Genomic DNA, 19,740 nt, shown 5'->3' on the forward strand with positions numbered 1-19,740 from the left:
CGATGCATCCTCTCCGTCGCTTCCGGGTATGGGCTGCGGGAATGGGCGTTCCTTCTTGATTGACAGTCTTCCGAGAGGCTTCAGACGGTCGCATCCATCGCGTCACGATTTTCCGAAAGAAGCCGAACGTCGGTGCGCAGGCGCAGTATAGAGCCGCACCGACGTTCGGCTTCTTTCGGCTACGAGTGACGCGATGGATGCGACCGTCGGAAGCCTCTCGGAAGAATGTCAATCAAGAAGGAACGCCCGCTCCCGAAGACCCATACCCGGAAGCGACGGAAGAAGATGCATCTTGAAAACGGGTAAGTACGGATCATATTTTAATACAAATAGCCGATTCCCCTAGACCGAACGAGCAGGAATCTAAGGGGAGAAAAAAAAATTTAATAAATGGGTGAACTCCCGCTTTAAATCAAGTACAAAATATTGCATTTCTTTCCAAATTGTCACTATTCTTTTGTTTATAGTGCAAAAAAATAAAAACAGCAGAGGTGATCAAATACCACCAAAAGAAAAGCTCCATTTGTGGGGGAAAAAAGGACGTAATTTTTTTGGGGTGCCACGTCGCACGACCGCGCAATTGTCAGTTAAAGCGACGCAGTGCCGAATCGCAAAAAGTGCTCTGATCAGGAAGAGGGTAAATTCTTCCCGGGCTGAAATGGTTAAACATGCCCCGCAAAGACGTGTAGTATATTGGTAAAATCACAGCACGGCCAGGTTATCAGCTCTGCACATCAATAGAAAACTCAACCTCTTCTGTAGTTCTCTGCCCCTTAGGTCGCGTACACACGATCGGTCAAAACCGATGAAAACAGACCTTTTCATCGGTCAAAACCGATCGTGTGTGGGCCCCATCGGTCAGTTAACCTTCGGTCCAAAAAATGAGAACTTGCTTTGAAATTGAACCGATGGACTGGTAACCGATAGGTCAAAACCGATCGTTAGTATGGAAAACCATCGGTTAAAAACCCGCGCATGTTCAGAATCAAGTCGACACATGCTTGCAAGCATTGAACTTCGTTTTTTTCAGCACGTCGTGTTTTACGTCACCGCGTTCTGACATGATCGTTTTTTTAACTGATGGTGTGTACGCACGACGGACCATCAGTCAGCTTCATCGGACCGTTCTCATCGGATGGACTGATCCTGTGTACGCGGCCTTAGACGATCTTGCAGAGTCGTACGAGCATCGAGAGCGTGTGCCAGCGTCTGTCACAATATCCTCGTCATTGCACAGGCGCCGTGTTCAGCTGACTGAGCTATTTAGCTTTGGCTATTTCCGTCAGCCCCATTGTGGTTCGTTTCCGGTCAAGCGCTGCGCCTGCGCAGTACAGGGGGGGCATTATCCGCCGGGGGACACTCATCTGCAGAACACCGGTCAAAATCTCCCGCTATTGCGAACTGGATGTGGGGAAATAGTGTGAACCCAGCTTGAAGCTTCATATACATTATGTTCTTCAAGCGGAGGTTCACTTAAAAGTGAACCACCGCTTTTCAGAAACCTCTCCCCCTCCGGTGTCACATTTTGACACCTTTATAGGTATTTGCACCACTTCCGGGTATAGACTCCCACGGGAGTCCCGCTGTGTTGTGGGAAACACACGGTTCCCAGAACACCGCGGGGACCAGTCAGGACGACGCAGCGCGACTTTCGCATGCGCAGTAGGGAACCCGGGCAGTGAAGCCACAGCACTTCACTTCCCGATTCCCTCACTGAGGATGGCGGCGGGGGAAGCCGAGAGACGAGCAGCAGCTCGGCTTCGGCTGCCGACGTCGCGGGTGACCTGGACAGGTAGGTGTCCATTTTTTTTAAGTCAGCAACTGCAGTATTTTAAGTTGCTGGCTTTTAAAAAAAAAAATTATGGTTAACCTTCGCTTACAATATTACTGGCTTCATAAACTACTACACACTGAATAAGTGCATTTATTGTATATTTGACATCGCTCATATAACACCCTGATCTGTTTTTACACTTTAATAACTGGCAGCAGTTCACCTCAGAACTGTATCTGTGAGGAAATTAGGAGATGGGCCCTGTGTGTGTGTACTAGATAGCTCAAATTCCTGCTCCTCAGAGAAAGCGGGAAAAGGCGATTTGCGCAGAAGCGCCGCGGGGAATTCTGGGAATGTGAGTCCATTCCGACCTCTAAGACGTGGCCCAGCCTCTCAGATGGACTATATTTCCCAGAATTCACGGGGGGGGAGGCTTCTGACCAATAGGCAATCGCCGTGACTTCCGAAGCTAGCGATTGGCCTGTTTGGAAAGCAAGTCTAGGTTTAAACTAGTAACGTGCGGGGAGCGGCGAAGCTTGTAGCTGTGTGTAGGTAAGGAGCTCCGGGGGGTGGGATAACGGAGGCGGTGAGGGGGGGGGGAGACCGGGGCTGGTGGTGTACGGGGAGGTGAAGCAGGGTGTGGGTGAGGTGAAGGGACGGGAATGGACGGTTGGGGTTTGCTGTTTGTCGGTGACTGGATGTATAGATGGGAGGACAAGACATGGCGGCCAGTATACGTTCTATGGATTGGATAATGAGACACTGAGATATATTTATATGTGTAATCTATAGCCTTCTTATAGAAATGTAGGCTATGTGTATATTTTTTATGGTGTTTTCATTATATATATATATATTTTCTCTCCAACCTCCTATCTAATTTTATAAAATATTTATATTAATGATTTAGAAAATATGACAACACCACAAAAAATAAAATGCTACACACCCCAAAAAAAAAGTAATAATAAATATTATTATTTCCTATGTTGGTTTTGTTTTATATAAGGCCACTTTCACACTGGGGGCGCGTTTGCACTCATTGTGGTGGTTTTTAGGCGCTAGCAGGGGGATTTTAACCCTAAAGAAGGGGTTAAAAGCGCCCGTGTCGTGACGCAGCGCTGCCCATTCATTTAAATAGCGAGGCATTTTGGGAACGGTGTCTACAGCGCTTCCTCACCGCCCCAAAGATGCCACTTGCAGCACTAACCTCCCGCAAGCGTGCCGCCCCCCAGTGTGAAAGTACTGACTTTTTTTACATTTTGGGTGCTATAGGACGCCAACCCCCCCCCCCCCCCCTCCAGGTTGAGACAGGGGGATGTTCTGTAGTCATCCTGTCCTCAGGACCCACTAAGGGCTCTTTCACGAGCGGATCCGTGCCGTGAACCTCTGCTTGCTCAGCGGGGAACGCTCCGCTGAGCCGGCGGATGACAGAGCGGTTCCCGCACACTGTGCAGGGGATCGCCCTGTCAGATCTCCGCTCTCCCCTATGGGGGGCCTGTGTGTCTCCCAGAAGGCAGCGGGGGCAGACTGAGGAGGTGTCGGACGTGGCGTAGGTCACCATTAAGGATGAGCTCCGGCGTGTTCGCATAGAAGCGCGGGTGCCGACTTCCTGGCGGGCTCTGCACGTGTTCTATGCGAACACGCCGGTGCTCATCCTTGGTCACCATGGTGATCTATGCCTGGAAGTGCGAGCAAATGCCTGTATTGCACAGGTATCTGCTCCCCTCCCCCCATGAAAGGTGCCAAATGTGACACCGGAAAGGGGCGGGGGTGATTCCAAAAAATGCAAGTTCCATTTTTGGGTGGAACTCCGCTTTATGCGGCAGGTTTTGGCTGTGACTAACTGCGGGTTAAAACGCACGCAACCCGCTCTTCAACACACCCGCTCCACAATAGCGAGGCAGAATCTGACAATTCTATTCTCCCTCTGCATTTAGCAGATCGTCGAATAATGCCTCCCAACGATCTGGGCATGTGCAGTGTTGAAGTCACTGCCGATCAACATATCAGATGGAGTGACATTGCGTATGGCGCATGCGCCGATCCCTTGGAGGCATTTTTTTGACGGGAGGCAGAATTTTTGCCAAGATCTTTAAAGCGGATGTGCCATGAAAAAAAAAAATTAAAAGCCAGCAGCTACAAATACTGCAGCTGCTGACTTTTAATATTAGGACACTTGCCTGTCCTGGAGTCCAGCGCCGTCCGCAGCAGAGGATGAGCGATCGCTCGTCACTCTGTTGCTCCCCCCCGCCATCCTCAGTGAGGGAACCAGGAAGTGAAGCGCTCCGGCTTCACTACCCGGTTCCCTACGGGGCGCGAGTTGCGCTGCGCCGCTGATTGGCTCCCGCTGTGCTCTGGGAGCCGAGTGGTCCCAGAGCACAACGGGGAGGAAGGCGGGAGGTGACGTCATGCCCGCAGTCTGCCCGAAACTGTGTGGCCAGAAGTGGGTGCAAATACCTTTCTTTAGACAGGTATCTGCACCCCCCTCCCCCCTGAAAGGTGTCAAATGTGACACCGGAGGGGGGAGCGTTCCGATCAGCGTGAGTTCCACTTTAGGGTGGAGCTCTGCTTTAAGTGTTTTTTTACTTATTTTTTGTAACATTTAGCCTAGGTTTACACTTGGGCGATGCGGAAACCAGCGCGATTCCTGTGCCGGTTCCTGTATCGCATCTTTCCCACAGGCAGTTCACACTGTTATTGATACCCCAGAGCAGTTCACAAAGCGCAGTGTGAACTCTCACAACAATCGGATCGCGTACTTGGTAACACCCATGTGATTTCAGTGTGGGGTGGGGAAAGGTCCCTGCCCCCCCCCTTTTTTTTTATATTCTCCTGTGCATCTAATGCAAGTTCAGCCATACAACTGTGTGGCTGCGCTGGCTTTGCACAGACATCGCATGCGCAGATCGCAATGTCTGAGATCGCATATGTGTGAACCCGGGGCTTAGGCCCTTTTCACATGATCGGCCGGCTCGATCTGCCTGTCCATTTTTCAGATGAATCTGAGCCGGCCACCCATTGATTTCCATGGGCAAGCGGAGATGTGTCCGCTGACATACTCTCTGTATGGCTGAAATCGCATGTGGTGCAAATCGCATCCGATGTTGGACGTCGCACCAGGGGGAACCGGCCCTTAAAGCGGAGGTTCACCCAAATAAGACATTTTTAACATTACATTCAGCCGAGTTGTCCTAAGGACAATCTGCTGTTTTTTTTTTTTTTTTTTCCCGTACATACCGTATTTTCACAGCCGCTTCCGCGTATGTCTTCTGTGGGACTGGGCGTTCCTAATTGATTGACAGGCTTCCGACCGTCGCATACAGCGCGTCACGAGTTGCCGAAAGAAGCCGAACGTCGGTCGGAAGCCTGTCAATCAGATAGGAACGCCCAGTCCCGCAGAAGACATACCCGGAAGCGGCTGTGAAAATACGGTATGTACGGGGATAAAATAAAAAAAAAACAGCCGATTGTCATTATGACAACTCGGCTGAATGTAATGTTAAAACATTTTTTTTGGGGTGAACCCCCACTTCAAATCGGAGTTCCACCTACAAATACTGCTGACTTAGGACACTTATCTGTCCAGGGAGCCTGCGATGTCCTCACCCAACACTGATCTGTCCTTTGGCTCCTGGGGGGAGGCGCCGGCATCTTCAGTAAGGGAAACGGGAAGTGAAGCCTTGCGCCTTCACAGCCTGGTTCACTACTGCACATAAGCGGGTCGCGCTGCACATTTTGAGTGGTCCCTGTTGTCTTCTGGGACCTGTGTGAACCTTTTTCCTGCATGAAATGCAGGCACAGTAGCCCATTCAAATCAATGGGCTGCTGTGCCTGTGCGCAAACCGTTCGCAGAGCTGCATAGGCGTTATCTTGGCCTAAGGAAGGGCTATAACTCTGTCTTGTTGTCCAATTGGCAAGATTTCCCTTCACTTCCTTTCCCCATAGTCAAAACAGGAAGTGTGAGGGAGGGAATCCTGGAGTGTCAACTGAACTAGTGTCCCCGTTGGAAGATACCACCTCTATTATCCAGATGTTAAAGAGTAAGTAAACCCTGATGGGTGGTACTTCCTCTGTCGCCCTGCAAAGGTAAAGCATAATGAACTACTATGCATCGCATAGTAGCCCATTATGTGACGCTTGCCTGCAGGAGAAGCCTGTGATGTCACCGTGGCAGCGAGCGTCCATTCTTCACCCCTCTTCTGGGGCATGCAAACTCCGGCTCTGTGACTGGCCGTAGTCGCGCGACGTCACTCACGCTAGAGCTGTGCGTTTTTTTTTATAAATATGGCCACCGTGCCGTGTCCATGGCTTCTGGCCTCGTGGACTCCGCCGAATCTGCTGCCTCACCTAAACTCCTGTCCGCATCTCCTCAGGGTCAGCGCCGGTCCTGGTGGGGGGGAAAAAATGGATTTGCTGAAAATCTGAATCAATTTGACCTCTCAACTTGATTCTAGATTCAAATAGATTATTTTAATTCCCCCCCCCCCCCCAGTCCTAACTCCCGCGCATGCGTGTGGGAGCCACCTTTAACGGCATGACTCCGGCTTGAAACAGCACAGCGTGCTCTTTCAAGACGGCGCGTGCGCCGTTGAAGGTGTCACTCAGGGAAATTGCAAATATCTCCGAGACCGTTGTACCATTGGCACCAACAATGGGGCCCGATGACGCCAATGGATCTCAATTCTTTCCTATGACGCCAATGATGAAGCTCTAACAAAGAAAGGGCATTGTTTGTTTCCCACTGACATCAGGACCTGTTCTACGCCCAGTGATCACAGTCCAGCCCCTCTAATGTCCGAAGGACCATAAACTGGCCCTTTGTTTCAAAAGTTTGGAGACCCCTATTATATATTATATAAAAAAAAAAAAAAAAAAAAACATGCTCCCAGCTCCTGCCCTGGTGCCAGAAGGAAGTTTCACCCCCCCCCCCCTCCCTGCAATCTTCTGGTACAGGTCCCAGAACATTGCCTGGCCATCAGCAGTCGGGCACAGACAGCAATAATCCATCCACTAGTTACACTTTAAAGTGGAGCTTCACCTGAAAATGGTGCCCATCCTCCTCCTCCCCCCTTTTATTATTGTAAATCGACTGGAAACTTAAACAGCCCCCCTGTCAAGTCACAGGTTACTGTGGGACCAGTCTGAATGTGCAGTGAGAAGTAGAATAAAGCCAAAGGGTTAAAAGCGCTACTGCCAAGGTGCTTTGGCGGCACTGCCCATTGATTTTAATGGGCAGGGGAGCTATAGGAGTGATGTCTACAGTGCTTCTAAAGCGCCTCAAAGATGCTGTTTGCAGGACTTGTTTTGACATCCTGCCAGCGCAGCGCCTCGGTGTGAGCTCTCGGGCTCTCACACTGGGATAGGCTGAGGCTTTTTTCAGGCGCTTTACAGGTGCTATTTTTTTAGCGCTAAAGCGCCTGGAAGACGCCTCCAGTGTCAAAGGGGTCTTGAGGCGTCATACCAAGACAATTTAATGCTCCCAACTTTGTGGGAACAGTTTGGGGGATGGCCCCTTCCTGTTCCAACATTACTGCGCACCAGTGTACAGAGCAAGGTCCATAAAGACATGGATGAGCCAGTTTGAGGTGGAGGAACTTGACTGGCCTGCACAGAGTTCTGACCTCAACCTGATAGAACACCTTTGTGATGAATTAGAGTGGAGACTGTGAGCCAGGCCTTTTTGTCCAACACCAGTGCCTGACCTCACAAATGCCTTTCTGGAAGAAAGGTCAAACATTCCCATAGACACCCTCCTAAACCTTGTGGACGGCCTTCCCAGAAGAGTTGAAGCTGTTATAGCTGCAAAGGGCGGAGCCAACTCAATATTGAACCCTACGGACTAAGGCCTCGTACACACGATCAGATTTTCCAGACAAAGCAAAGGGAGTTTGCAAGGAATGTTTTGCATACAAACGGCACACAATTGTCGGCCAACAACCACAAAACTACGTGTTCAGCTCTTTAGCGCCACCCTTTGGGCACCTTCTGCTAATGTTGTGTTATGGTGAGCATTGCTTCTTAGCATTCGTGTTTTGTACTTTGGAGTGATTTCCGACACGCGATCGGAAAATCTTGACGACACACAATTGTCAAAATTTTTAAAAGCGTGCTATCTCACATTTGTCCACGGAAAATCCGATCACAATTGTCCAATGGAGCGTACAAACGGTCGGGTTTTCCCGCTAACAGCCTGTCGTCACACAATTCCCGTTGGAAAATCCGGCAGGCGTCCCAATGCTTTTTATAATGTAGTGCATATAAAGTTTTTTTTTTTTGTTTTCCTGCTCTGTAAAAACTTTTATTAAACTGCTTTATGTCCTGGACCTATGGCGGGCTTTAGTGTAACCAAAAATGTATTCCTGGTGTTGGCAATGCGCTTGTATTGACGTGCATTTCTCTTTGTAATAACAGGCTTGTGAGGAGAGCTCAGATCCGTTCACATTGGGCGTCTTTAAGGCAGAGCAGTCATGTCCGACCTGCAGGAGAGCTATTCGTACGATGTTCCCGTCTGTGAGTTTGGTGACGATGATGATAATAATAATGTAGACTCCTGGTTCGGTAAGGCTTTTAAGAAAATACACTTTTAACCACTTCAATACCGGGCATTTTCATCCCCTTCCTGCCCAGACCAATTTTCAGCTTTCAGCGCGGTCACACTTTGCATGACATATGCGTGGTCATGCAATACTGTATCCATATGAAATTTTGTTAATTTTTTTCCCCCCCATACAAATAGAGATTTCTTTTGGTGGTATTTGATCACCTCTGCGTTTTTTATTTTTAGCGCTATAAACAAAAATAGAGCGACAATTAAGAAAAAAAATATTTTTTACTTGTTGCTATAATAGCCCAACTTTTTTTTTTTTTCTCAGACTATGCCAATAAGTATTCTACATATTTTTGGTAAAAAAATCGCAATAAGCGACTGGTTTGCGCAAAAGTTATAGCGCCTACAAAATCGGGGACAGAATTTTTTTTTTTTTACTAGTAATGGCAGCGATCTTCTTCTTTTTTTTTTTTTTTTTTTTTTTTTTTTTATATATATATATATATATATATTGTATTTATCGCGGTATACCGCGCACCCCTAAAGTTGCCCCCGAAATTCCTGTAAAAAAAAATGTTATATGATTTTATTACTTACAGTTTTGGTGTCTTCCCAGCGTCCATCGTCCGGTCCGGCGTCCGTCTGCGGCCTCGGTGGTGTCCTCCCGGCTTCTCCAGCGCGCGCCTCAAGTCGAGTTCCCGCGCTCAGTTTGAACGCCTCCGCCGACATATACCGAGTGCAGTACACTCGGGTACTTTCGGCAAGGCTCAGCTTAGCTCGCGCTCTGTGACGTTTATGCGTGAGCACGAGCAAAGCCGAGCCGAATGTACCCAAGTGTACTGCACTCTGTATATGTCGGCGCAGGAATTCAAACTGAGCGCGGCTATCGGCGTATATCGCGCACCCATGATTTCCCCCTTATTTTAAGGGGAAAAAAAGTGTGATTATATATATATATATAATGGCGGACACTTTTGACACATTTTTGGCACCATTCACATTTATACTGCGATCAGTGCTATAAATATGCAATAATTACTGTATAAATGTGACTGGCATTGAAGGGGGTTAACACTAGGGGGTGAGGAAGGGGTTAAATGTGTACCCTGCATAGTGTTTCTAACTGTGTGGAGGGGGACTGACTGGGGGAGGTGACCGATCTGTGTCCCTATGTACAAGGGACACAGATCGATCTCCTCTCTCCCTGACAGGACCTGGATCTGTGTGTTTACACACACAGATCCATGTCCTTGTCTCTGTAACCGCCGGTCGCGGCCGCCAAGCACGCGCATCGGCATCTCAGTGATGCGGCGGGCACCCCGCCCCCCAGTGGCCAGCAGGAGCGGAGGCCGTAAAAAGACGGCCGCTCAGAGATTTACAACCACCCTGCGGCCGTATAAAGTCGTACGGCCATCGGGAAGTGGTTAAAGATATTATTAAAGATATTATTAAAATGTATTTCCACAGTTTAGGCCGATATGTAGCCTACATATTTTAGGTAAAAAAATCGCATTAAGAGAAGTCCAGTCTGAGATTTTTAGGCTGGGCTTCTCATCTGGGTCACAGGAGTGCAATTCGTTTTGCACTCCTGTGCCCCTCCACAGCTCAATGTTCCAATGGTCATGGAGGATCAGAGCAGCTGGCTGACAGGTAGCATCTCTTAGCCATCTGGGGCTCTTCTCCTGATTGGCTGAGACACAGCAGCCGCGCCATTGGCTCCCCTGCGGCTGTCAAAGTCAGTTTCTCAGAAGAGATGGGGCCGGGGCTCCGTGCCTGAATGGATACACGGAGCTGTGACTCGGGTGCCCCCATAGCAAGCTGCTTGCTGTGGGGGCACTCAACAGGAGGCAGGAGCACCGAAGAGGGACCCAAAAAGAGGACGATTTTGGCTGTTCTGTGCAAAACCAACTGCCCAGAACAGGTAAGTATAACATGTTTGTTGTTTTTATAAAGGGAAAAATAGGACCCTTCTTGCTGCATTCTAAATGAAGGGGGTTTGAGTTTTGCCTGTAGTTATACTTTAACGTGAAACATGAGGTAAAATTTACAATGTGCTTATTGTCATCATCTGTCAAACAGATCAGGTTGCAGATGTAGAGAATATCCCACCAGAGTCTGCTCTAACCGCAGAGAACACTGAAAGTGAGAACATCCTACAAGCTTGTGTGTTTGTGTGGTTTTTGTTTGTGTGTTTGTTTTTGTTTGTGTGTTTGTTTTTGTTTGTGTGTTTGTTTTTTGTTTGTGTGTTTGTTTTTGTTTGTGTGTTTGTTTTTGTTTGTGTGTTTGTTTTTGTTTGTGTGTTTGTTTTTGTTTGTGTGTTTGTTTTTGTTTGTGTGTTTGTTTGTGTGTTTGTTTGTGTGTGATTTAAAGCGGAGGTTCACCCGAACAGGACACTATTTCCCCTTCGCTTCATGCTTGTTTTGTCTAGGGGAATCGGCTAGTTGCTTTAAAATATGATCCGTACTTACCGTTTACGAGATGCATCTTCTCCTCCGCTTCCGGGTATGGGCTGCGGGACTGGGCGTTCCTATTTTTATTGACAGTCTTCCGAGAGGCTTCCGACGGTCGCATCCATCGCGTCACGATTTTCCGAAAGAAGCCGAACGTCGGTGCGCAGTTTAGAGCCGCACCGACGTTCGGCTTCTTTCGGCTACTAGTGACGCGATGGATGCGACCGTCGGAAGCCTCTCGGAAGACTGTCAATCAAGAAGGAACGCCCGCTCCCGAAGACCCATACCCGGAAGCGACGGAGAAGATGCATCTCGTGAAAGGTAAGTACGGATCATATTTTAAAACAACTAGCCGATTCCCCTAGACCGAACGAGCAGGAATCTAGAGGGAAAAGGAAAAAAAATACATAATTGGGTGAACTCCCGCTTTAAGCATACTTTATTTTTATTTTTTTTCTATCCTTTTCACAGGAAATGAGATGGCCAATAAGCAGCAGTCTCCAAAGACAAAGGCCAGAAGGTGAGATGGGTTCTTCATACTTTTTTTTTTTTTTTTTTTTATTAATTTTTTTGTTACGGCATTGATTAACAAGTTTGTATTATAAGCAATTGCTTTTTTTATGGTTGAAACCTGATTTCTCCATTTTGATTTAGAATAAATTGCGAAGTATTTTTACCTGTTGTGGAAACATTTTGTGTTTTCTGTAAAATCGTTTATCCATAACAAGTATATCTGGAGATACCCTAAGACTTTTAACAGCTTGAGGCCCGTGCTATAGCCGAATGACGGCTTCAGCGCGGACCTGAAAATCCAGGAGGACGTCAATTGATGTCCGCCCCTTTGCTCGTTCCCCTGCACGCGCTCCCGAGCGTGCAGCAGGGAAATTCTGTGCTGGCCGTGTCCCTTGGACACAGCCAATCACAGATCGCTGTGAACGGCCTATCAGAGTGGCCGTTTGCTATGCAATCTGTGCGGCCAATGAGATGATCTCAAATGTAAACATATGAGATCATCTCTCATTGCCGGCTCTCACAGAGACAGCGTCCTGTCAGGGAGAGAGAAGACCGATCTGTGTCCCTTGTACATAGGGACACAGATCGGTCACCTCCCCCACAGTTAGAACACTATGCAGGGTACACATTTAACCCCTTCCTCACCCATTAGTGTTAACCCCTTCAATGCCAGTCACATTTATACAGTAATTAGAGCATATTTATAGCACTGATCGCAGTATAAATGTCAATTGTGTCCGCCATAATGTCGCATTCCCAATAAAAATCGCAGATCGCCGCCATTGGTAAAAAAAATAATAATAAAAAATAATTCTGTCCCCTATTTTGTAGGCGCTATAACTTTTGCGCAAACCAGTCGCTTATTGCGATTTTGATAAAAAAAAAAAGAAATATGTAGAATATGTATCGGCCTAAACTGAGAGAAAAAAATGCTTTTTTTTTAATTGTCGCTCTTATTTATAGCGCAAAAAATAAAAACCGCAGAGGTGATCAAATACCACCAAAAGAAAGCTCTACTTGTGGGGAAAAAAGGACATTAATTTTGTTTGGGAGCCATGTCGCACGACCGCGCAATTGTCAGTTAAAGCAATGCAGTGCCGGAAGCTGAAATTTCACCTGGGCAGGAGGGGGGTATATGTGACCAGTAAGCAAGTGGTTAATTGGTGAACCAAGCAAGGTGTTAAAGCGGGGGTTCCCCTAAAAATAAAATGTTGACATCGAATTTAGCAAATAAATTACAGTTAGAATCGGCTTGTTTTATTTAAAAAATACCTCCGTACGTATCGTTTCCATTATTCGGTCCCACCGCCACTTCCGGGTACGATGCAGGCGGTGGGCGTTCCTAATTGATTGACAGGCATCCGAACGACGCATCCATCGCGTCACGAGATGCCGAAAAAAGCCGAACGTCGGTGCGCATGCGGCGTATAGAGCCGCACCGACGTTCGGCTTTTTTCGGCATCTCGTGACGCGATGGATGCGTCGTTCGGATGCCTGTCAATCAATTAGGAACGCCCACCGCCTGCATCGTACCCGGAAGTGGCGGTGGGACCGAATAATGGAAACGATACATACGGAGGTATTTTTTAAATAAAACAAGCCGATTCTAACTGTAATTTATTTGCTAAATGCGATGTCAACATTTTATTTTTAGGGGAACCACCGCTTTAAGCGAGAAATAGCTGCAGTTTTTTTTTACTGAACACTAAGTATTTTTTTTTAAGATGTGTGTGTGTGTGTATATATATATATATATATATATATATATATATATATATATATATATATATATATATATATATATATATATATATATATATATATATATATATATATATATATATATATATATATATATATATATATATATATATATATATATATATATATATATATATATATATATATATATATATATATATATATATATATATATATATATTATTTAATTGTTTTTATTTTTTTTTTCCCTTTTGGCTGTGATTTCAGCTAATACAAGGGTAGGGTGGGGGAACCTCTCCTTGAATAAAAAATGTCGCATGTTAACAGACTTAACCTGATGCTGACTGCCCTGCACACATTTACTGCAGCAGGGCGGCTATGCAGAATCGTGTACAGGTAGTGATTCTGCACTTCCCAATCTGGGGCATGCATTGCCGGCGACCTGCTCCCGTTGTGACTGGACAGAGGGAGCTAATCAGCGGGTCTGGTGGATGCAATGTCTGCCTGGACCCGCCGATCATTCCAGGCACAGGGGAAGGTAGTGATCATGTGTTTAGTGTTTCTGCTTAGCAGGTTCTTGTGTGTGTGTGTGTGTGTGTGTGTGTGTACGCACATACATACACATTATATACGTGTATGTATATGTTCTCTGTGTGAAAGTCTGCTTTTAACTTGAATCCTTCCCTTACTTAATTGTATATCTACTTCTTAAGGTCTTCCAAACGTTTATCGGCCCAACAGAGGAACCGCCAAATGGCAAAAATCAGAGCTGAACGAAAGAAAGTACCTCCAAAGCAAGAGCAACCTCCTATGAAGAAACAGAAGCTGTATGTAGCTTTAAGTAAAAATCTTAACTGGGAAGATTGGGTGCTATGGATATGTCATGTTTACTTACAAAACATTTTATATCTATATGTATTTTTTGCAGATCAGCTAGGTGCAAATCCACAGACACTACAATCAACAAAGGTCTATCAACAAGCGTTGCTGAAGGGTTTCCGAAGCTGAGGGCCAGAGTTCCTTTGCCCACCACTCCCACAGTTCTTAAGTAAGACACCAGGGTGCACACATTTTTATGTGTTTTTTTTTTTTTTCCTCCCTCCTGTAAACCTGGATATACGTTGCTACTTTGACAATAGATACTGTTATGGAAGCAGATAGCTGCCATAACCTGGTATGTTTATCCATGGCTGAAGATCCACTTTCACATAAGTAGTTTCAGTGGCAAATTTGCCACGAGATCACTTTTATGGGCGGCGAAATAAGTGCCCCTCTGGGCGTCTACGGAGCTGTTGGAAGAGGTGGAAATTATCTGAGCCCTGGGATGGATGGGGAGGAAGTCAAGAGGGCATGATGGGGGGGGGGGGGGCCCCCCACTTGACTCTATGCCCTTGGAGGACCAGAGCAACATCAAACGTCACTTCTGGCCTTAAAGGGACTTTTTTGCGTTTAGGTGTAAATGTTAAGTCTTTTTGACCCCCAGATCTCACATTAAAGTGGCTGTAAACCCTCTTTTCAAAAGTGGCCCAGATCTGCCTTTTTCTAAGGTCCCTTAGCGGTGCTGGTGGCTCCTTCCTGCATCAAGTGTCCACGCTTGAGAAGGCTCTCCTGGGGTGGACACCCATGTGGGCCTGAGTCCTGCATCTGTCCATTCACCCAGAATACAGGACCCAGTGCCGTGTCATTGGATTTGATGGCAGCGAGAGCCAATGTTCCAAGTAACTTTCTAGGAATAAAAAAAAAGATTGACTTTGGTCAAGTGTCAAAAATGGGCTCGGCCCTTAAAGCGGCGTTCTGGCCCAAAAAAAATAAAAAATTCAAAGCCAGCAGCTACATGCTTACAAACTAAGTTTATGACCAATTTAATTTGCAGGGATTATCTCACTTCCTGTTTGGCTATGGGACAGGAAGTGAAGTAAAATATCTGTAATGGGGGCACAGATGGCGAAAGAAAATCTGACAGGGGTTATAACTCTCCCTTACTCTATCCAAAATGGGCGTAAACAAAGTTTTGCCTATAGTTCGTGGGTTTTAATTTTTTATAATACAAACATCCTAGCCGGTGATAAAATACAACCCAAGCACGTATAGAGGGAATGTTCTATTTCTATATTATATATTTATATAGTTCTATTTAATATAGCAAGCCACTTCTCCTGTAAACCAGGGTTCCACTAGCGCACAGGTGTCAAACTGTCGGCTCTCCAGCTGTTGCGGAACTGCAAGGCTCAGTTACAAGCATAACTTCCACAGGCAGAGGCATGATGGGGCTTGTAGTTTTGAACAGCTGGAGGGCCACCAGTTTGACACCCCTGCACTAGAAATTCCCAGGGGTTCTGCTACGATCTACCAGATCTATCGCACCCCACCCCCCCGTCTTTTGAAACATGCAGAGCTAGGTAGGGAAGTGATGGTGTTGGCTTTTGTGATCCCTTCCCTGCCAGCCCACTTCTGTCCATCCCAAGTGCTTATGTGACATCTGGAATAGACAGGGGGAGGGGGGTGGCTGGCTGGCTGAGAATGGTGCGCCGCAGGAGGACCGATCACAGAAGCTTTCCTGAATTTCTCTGCTAGTGTTCATGTGCCCTGATGTTTCCCCCGTGTATTACACTCTCCTAACCACCTGTACACTGTTTTTTCTCAAGTTGGACCCAGAATTGAGTATCTGTGCAGAAAAAGCATGCACAGGTTTAACATAAAATGGGTATGTTTTTTAACATCCATTATCTCTCGATGTTATCAGCTAGCTGAGTGTTCCGTAAGCTGTAGATATGTATAGATTTTTTTTTTTCAAGGGTTCCCCGAGATCTCAAACATTTTGCCAAAGGTTCCTCCAAGGCCCAAAGGGTTGGGGAAAACCCTACTGTAGACTATAGAAATGTACCTGTTTACCTGGGATCTTGTAATAGTTTTTGCATTTGAGGTGTTGCCTGAAATATTTCCTTTTTTCCCCCCCCAGACGCAAACCTTTTGCTCAGAAGGCTAAGAACACAGAGGAGCAAGAACTTGAGAAGGTGCAGCAGCTTCAGCAGGAACTGGCTGAGGCTCTGAAAAAGAATGAAGAGTCCCTTAAATCTGCTTTAGCTGGAGGTAATTTTTTTTTCTTGGGGTGGCTAATAGAGATGTGACCCGACCCCCCCCCCCCCCCTCTCCTATGTATACCTGTATAACTATGCTGATGGCCTGAAACTCACACTTTTGCCTTATTCTTAGATCTACCATTGAAAAAGGTGCCCATTCAGGCTACAAAGCCTGTGGACTTCCACTTCCACACTGATGACCGTCTCAAGCGGCATCCAAACGAACAGGCAACAGAATACAAACAAGTCGACTTTTCTGCCGAACTTAGAAAGCATCCACCATCTCCGGTGAGACCTTCAAGAATACCTGTCATTTTCACTTTATGGGGAGCTCTAGATAACAGTTGGACAGTGACTGCAAGATGTATTGCATCACAAAAAATAAATGTGCGGCACAGCGTCGCTTTAACTGACAATTGTGTGGTCGTGCAATGTTCCCAAACAATTTTTTTTTCTCTCCACAAATAGAGCTTTCTTTTGATGGTATTTGATCACTTCTGCGGTGGTTTTTTTTTTTTTTTTTGCGCTATAAACAAAGACAATTAAAAAATAAATAAATAAACAAACATGTCATACTTGCCTCCACTGTGCAGCTCGTTTTGCAGAGTGGCCCCCGAACACTGACTTCTGGGGTCCGTCCCTTGACTGCTCCTCCGAACCTCTCTTCAGTGGGAATATTACCTTGCGGGCGTGCTCCTGAGTCATTTTATTCAGCATCCATAGACGCTGAATATATGACTCGGGCTCTCCCCCAGCGCCCACGTCATTGGATTTGAGTGATAGCCGTGGGAGCCAATGGCTGCGCTGCTATCAATCTATCCAATCAAGAGCTGGGACCTCGTGGAGAGAGGCAGAGCGTGTCAACGCCGAGTGAATTCCACGGCTCAGGTAAGTAAAACTGGGAGGCCGGTGGCTATTTTTTTCACCTTAATGCATAGGATGCATTAAGGTGGGGAAAAGGTTTACAACCCCTTTTTTTTAACTGCAATAAAATATAATTTATTTTTATTTTTTTGATGTGTACGGGAGCAGAACCTTTCTTGGTGGTTCATTGTTTTCCTGTCAGCAAGTATTGGCTTACAGGCACACTGATGGTGTGCAGGAGACCCGCATGGAATCGGCCATCTGCTTTACAGGTGCCTACAAAAAATAATAAATGCACTTTTGCAGAAAGGGGGGTGGGTGTGTGGTTTTATTTTATTTAAATTTTTTTCCCCTAGTAGATGCTATTTTTTTTTTATTTTTTTTTGATAGGCCGGCAAATTGAGTCGTACTGTGGTCAAACCCTTCAACCTCTCCAAAAGTAACAACAAAAGAAAACTTGAGGAATCCGCCACAGAGTACACGTCCACTGCCGAGCAAGTCATGGCCTTCCAAAAGAGAACCCCGCAACGATTCCACCTGCGAAGCCGGCTGAGGGAGATGGAAGGTGAATGGATAGTACAGTTTTGATACCTGATGTGGTTTTTTTTTTTTTTCGAAATTCTTTCTAACAATTTATTCTAAAAATTTGTTTAGACCATGTGTGTACTTGCAAATAGACAGCCATCTTGCATTTCAAACTAAGTCTGGTATAATAAGGAGCTGCTCTGTTTGACTTCATTTTTGCATGGCTTTTTGATTCCTAGGACCATCACCAGTGAAACATCAGAGGGCCAGGGTAACTCTTCCAAAGACCCCACAGCTTCAGACAAAGCAGCGACACCGCCCAACAACCTGCAAGAGTTCTGCTGAGATTGAGTCAGAAGAACTTGACAAGATACAGCAGTGAGTTTGCCATTTTTGGGCTTGTGTGGGTGATTTTATTAAAAAAAAGAAAAAGTTCCCCTGGTCTCCAAGGTCCTCCTGGGTAAAGAGATTTATTTGGAAGACTAGATGCGCATATGTATGAACATTTTTAAAAGATAAAGGAATTATGAAGTCAGTGTCTTAAAGGGGTTGTAAAGGTACAAGTGGTGGTGTGTGTGTGTGTGTGTGTGTTGTTTTTTTTCTCCTAAATGCCTTCTTTTACCTTAGTGCAGTCCTCCTTCACTTACTTAATCCTTCTATTTTGCTTTTAAATGTCCTTATTTCTTCTGAGAAATCCTCACTTCCTGTTCTGTCTGTAACTCCACACATTAATGCGAGGCTTTCTCCCTGATGTGGAGTGTCGTGCGCACCCCCTCCATTGGACTACAGGAGAGTCCCTAAAGGACAGGCAGAGCCTTTCAGGATCTTTACCCATGCTCCAAAATGAAACTGGCAGTGCCAAAGGGGGGGGGGGGGTGGAGTTAATTGCACTCTGTACTGGTTTACCTCCCCAATCCACATTATTTCTTATGTCAAAATGTATATATGCGATATTGCTGCGCAGCTTAATTTTACTAAAAATTAGAGCTGGCTCTGTCTATTGAACGTTGTCACACAAGCGTTGTACATTTTTGTCACTTCCTTTATGTAGCAGCGGGGGAGAGAAGGAGATTATTAAAGTGTCAAGATGGCAGCATCTAGCGCTGTCTTTGTGGCTTCTGATGACTACACAAGTAAGGCTTTTACAAGCAATGTGCATTAAAGTAGATGTAAACCCACTCTCCTCCTTTCTAAACTACTGCCATAGTGCTGATCTATAAGGATATAGATGCCTCCTGTATGTATCCTTACCTGTCAAATGTCTCCCCTCTGTTATAAGAACTGCAGATTCTGTGGGTGGGTCTGTTGTCTGGAGCTCTGTGGGTGGAGTCATGTCAGTAGACTCCCCGTCCTCCTCTACACTCCCCTTGTCAACATGCATTTTTTTTTTTTTCCTGTGTATTCCTTACAATAAATTCTGCTATGATCAATAACATCCAGTCAATTTAGTGTAACCACATGACATCAGAAAAGGAGTGGGAATTAAAAAAAAAATGCCAGTCTCCAGGCTAGTGCATGAGATATGTAAATAACCTGTCACAGGTTTTTCTCTGCAAGTCCGTTTTAATTTCAATGAACAATAAGAGGATTGCTCAGGGCTGGATTAACTGTGTGTGGGGCAAGACTGGGCACAGATAGGAAATATTTTATACTCTACGTTGTGACATCAAAAAAATTTAAACATTTCAGGTTTACATCCACTTCTCCGTTTTTTTTTGTTTTTTTTCCTGTATAGAGTTTAAAGGCTACCTTTCTGAAACTTTGATATTCCCACCTTACCATGGTAACACAAATTTTCCATATTCTAGATTCAAGTTCAAAGCCCAAGAGCTTAATCCAAAGATTTTGGAGGGTGCACACGTCCTACCAAGAAAACCACCCGTGAAAGAGCCCACCAAGATAGTTAGCTTTAACATGGAAATAGAAAAGCGAATTCAACAGCGTGAGAAGAAAGAGGAAGAGGAGGATATGTTCGTCTTCCATTCCAGGCCATGTCCAACAAAGATGTTACATGATGTGGTGGTGAGTAATCTATTAGGATGGAGGGAGGTACTTGTGTCTTTTGCATGATTATCCCAATGGACACCAGCCTGTAGTCTTGGGCGTCCTGTCAGCACGGGGGAGTTGGTCATCGGAGGAATCTAGTTTTCCGAGCTTGGAGCTTCAAGCAATTTTTGGACCAATTTTTGTTGGAGGGGCATCTGATCCAAATCCAGTCAAACAATGCCACAGCCGTGGTACACCACCATTAGGTTGGCGCCA

General features: G+C 45.9%; 1 protein-coding gene across 3 annotated transcripts in view; it reads left to right on the forward strand.

Moving 5' to 3' along the window:
• The first annotated feature begins 2,219 nt into the window (after nucleotides 1-2,219).
• TPX2 (TPX2 microtubule nucleation factor) overlaps nucleotides 2,220-19,740 on the forward strand; it is a 28,163-nt gene continuing 10,642 nt past the window's right edge. For 2 of the 3 annotated variants that reach the window (XM_040331706.1, XM_040331707.1), the window contains exons 1-11: nucleotides 2,220-2,326; nucleotides 8,189-8,335; nucleotides 10,404-10,466; nucleotides 11,246-11,294; nucleotides 13,723-13,836; nucleotides 13,938-14,057; nucleotides 15,969-16,099; nucleotides 16,223-16,377; nucleotides 17,344-17,518; nucleotides 17,718-17,856; nucleotides 19,287-19,500. In XM_040331706.1, coding sequence (XP_040187640.1) covers nucleotides 8,245-8,335; nucleotides 10,404-10,466; nucleotides 11,246-11,294; nucleotides 13,723-13,836; nucleotides 13,938-14,057; nucleotides 15,969-16,099; nucleotides 16,223-16,377; nucleotides 17,344-17,518; nucleotides 17,718-17,856; nucleotides 19,287-19,500 — 1,251 coding nt within the window. In that variant the 5' untranslated portion in view covers nucleotides 2,220-2,326; nucleotides 8,189-8,244. The remainder of the gene's footprint in view (nucleotides 2,327-8,188; nucleotides 8,336-10,403; nucleotides 10,467-11,245; nucleotides 11,295-13,722; nucleotides 13,837-13,937; nucleotides 14,058-15,968; nucleotides 16,100-16,222; nucleotides 16,378-17,343; nucleotides 17,519-17,717; nucleotides 17,857-19,286; nucleotides 19,501-19,740) is intronic. The other variant, XM_040331708.1, reaches the window with a different exon arrangement.

The sequence above is a fragment of the Rana temporaria genome, chromosome 12 (genome assembly GCF_905171775.1).
Source record: "Rana temporaria chromosome 12, aRanTem1.1, whole genome shotgun sequence".
Taxonomy (NCBI): domain Eukaryota; kingdom Metazoa; phylum Chordata; class Amphibia; order Anura; family Ranidae; genus Rana; species Rana temporaria.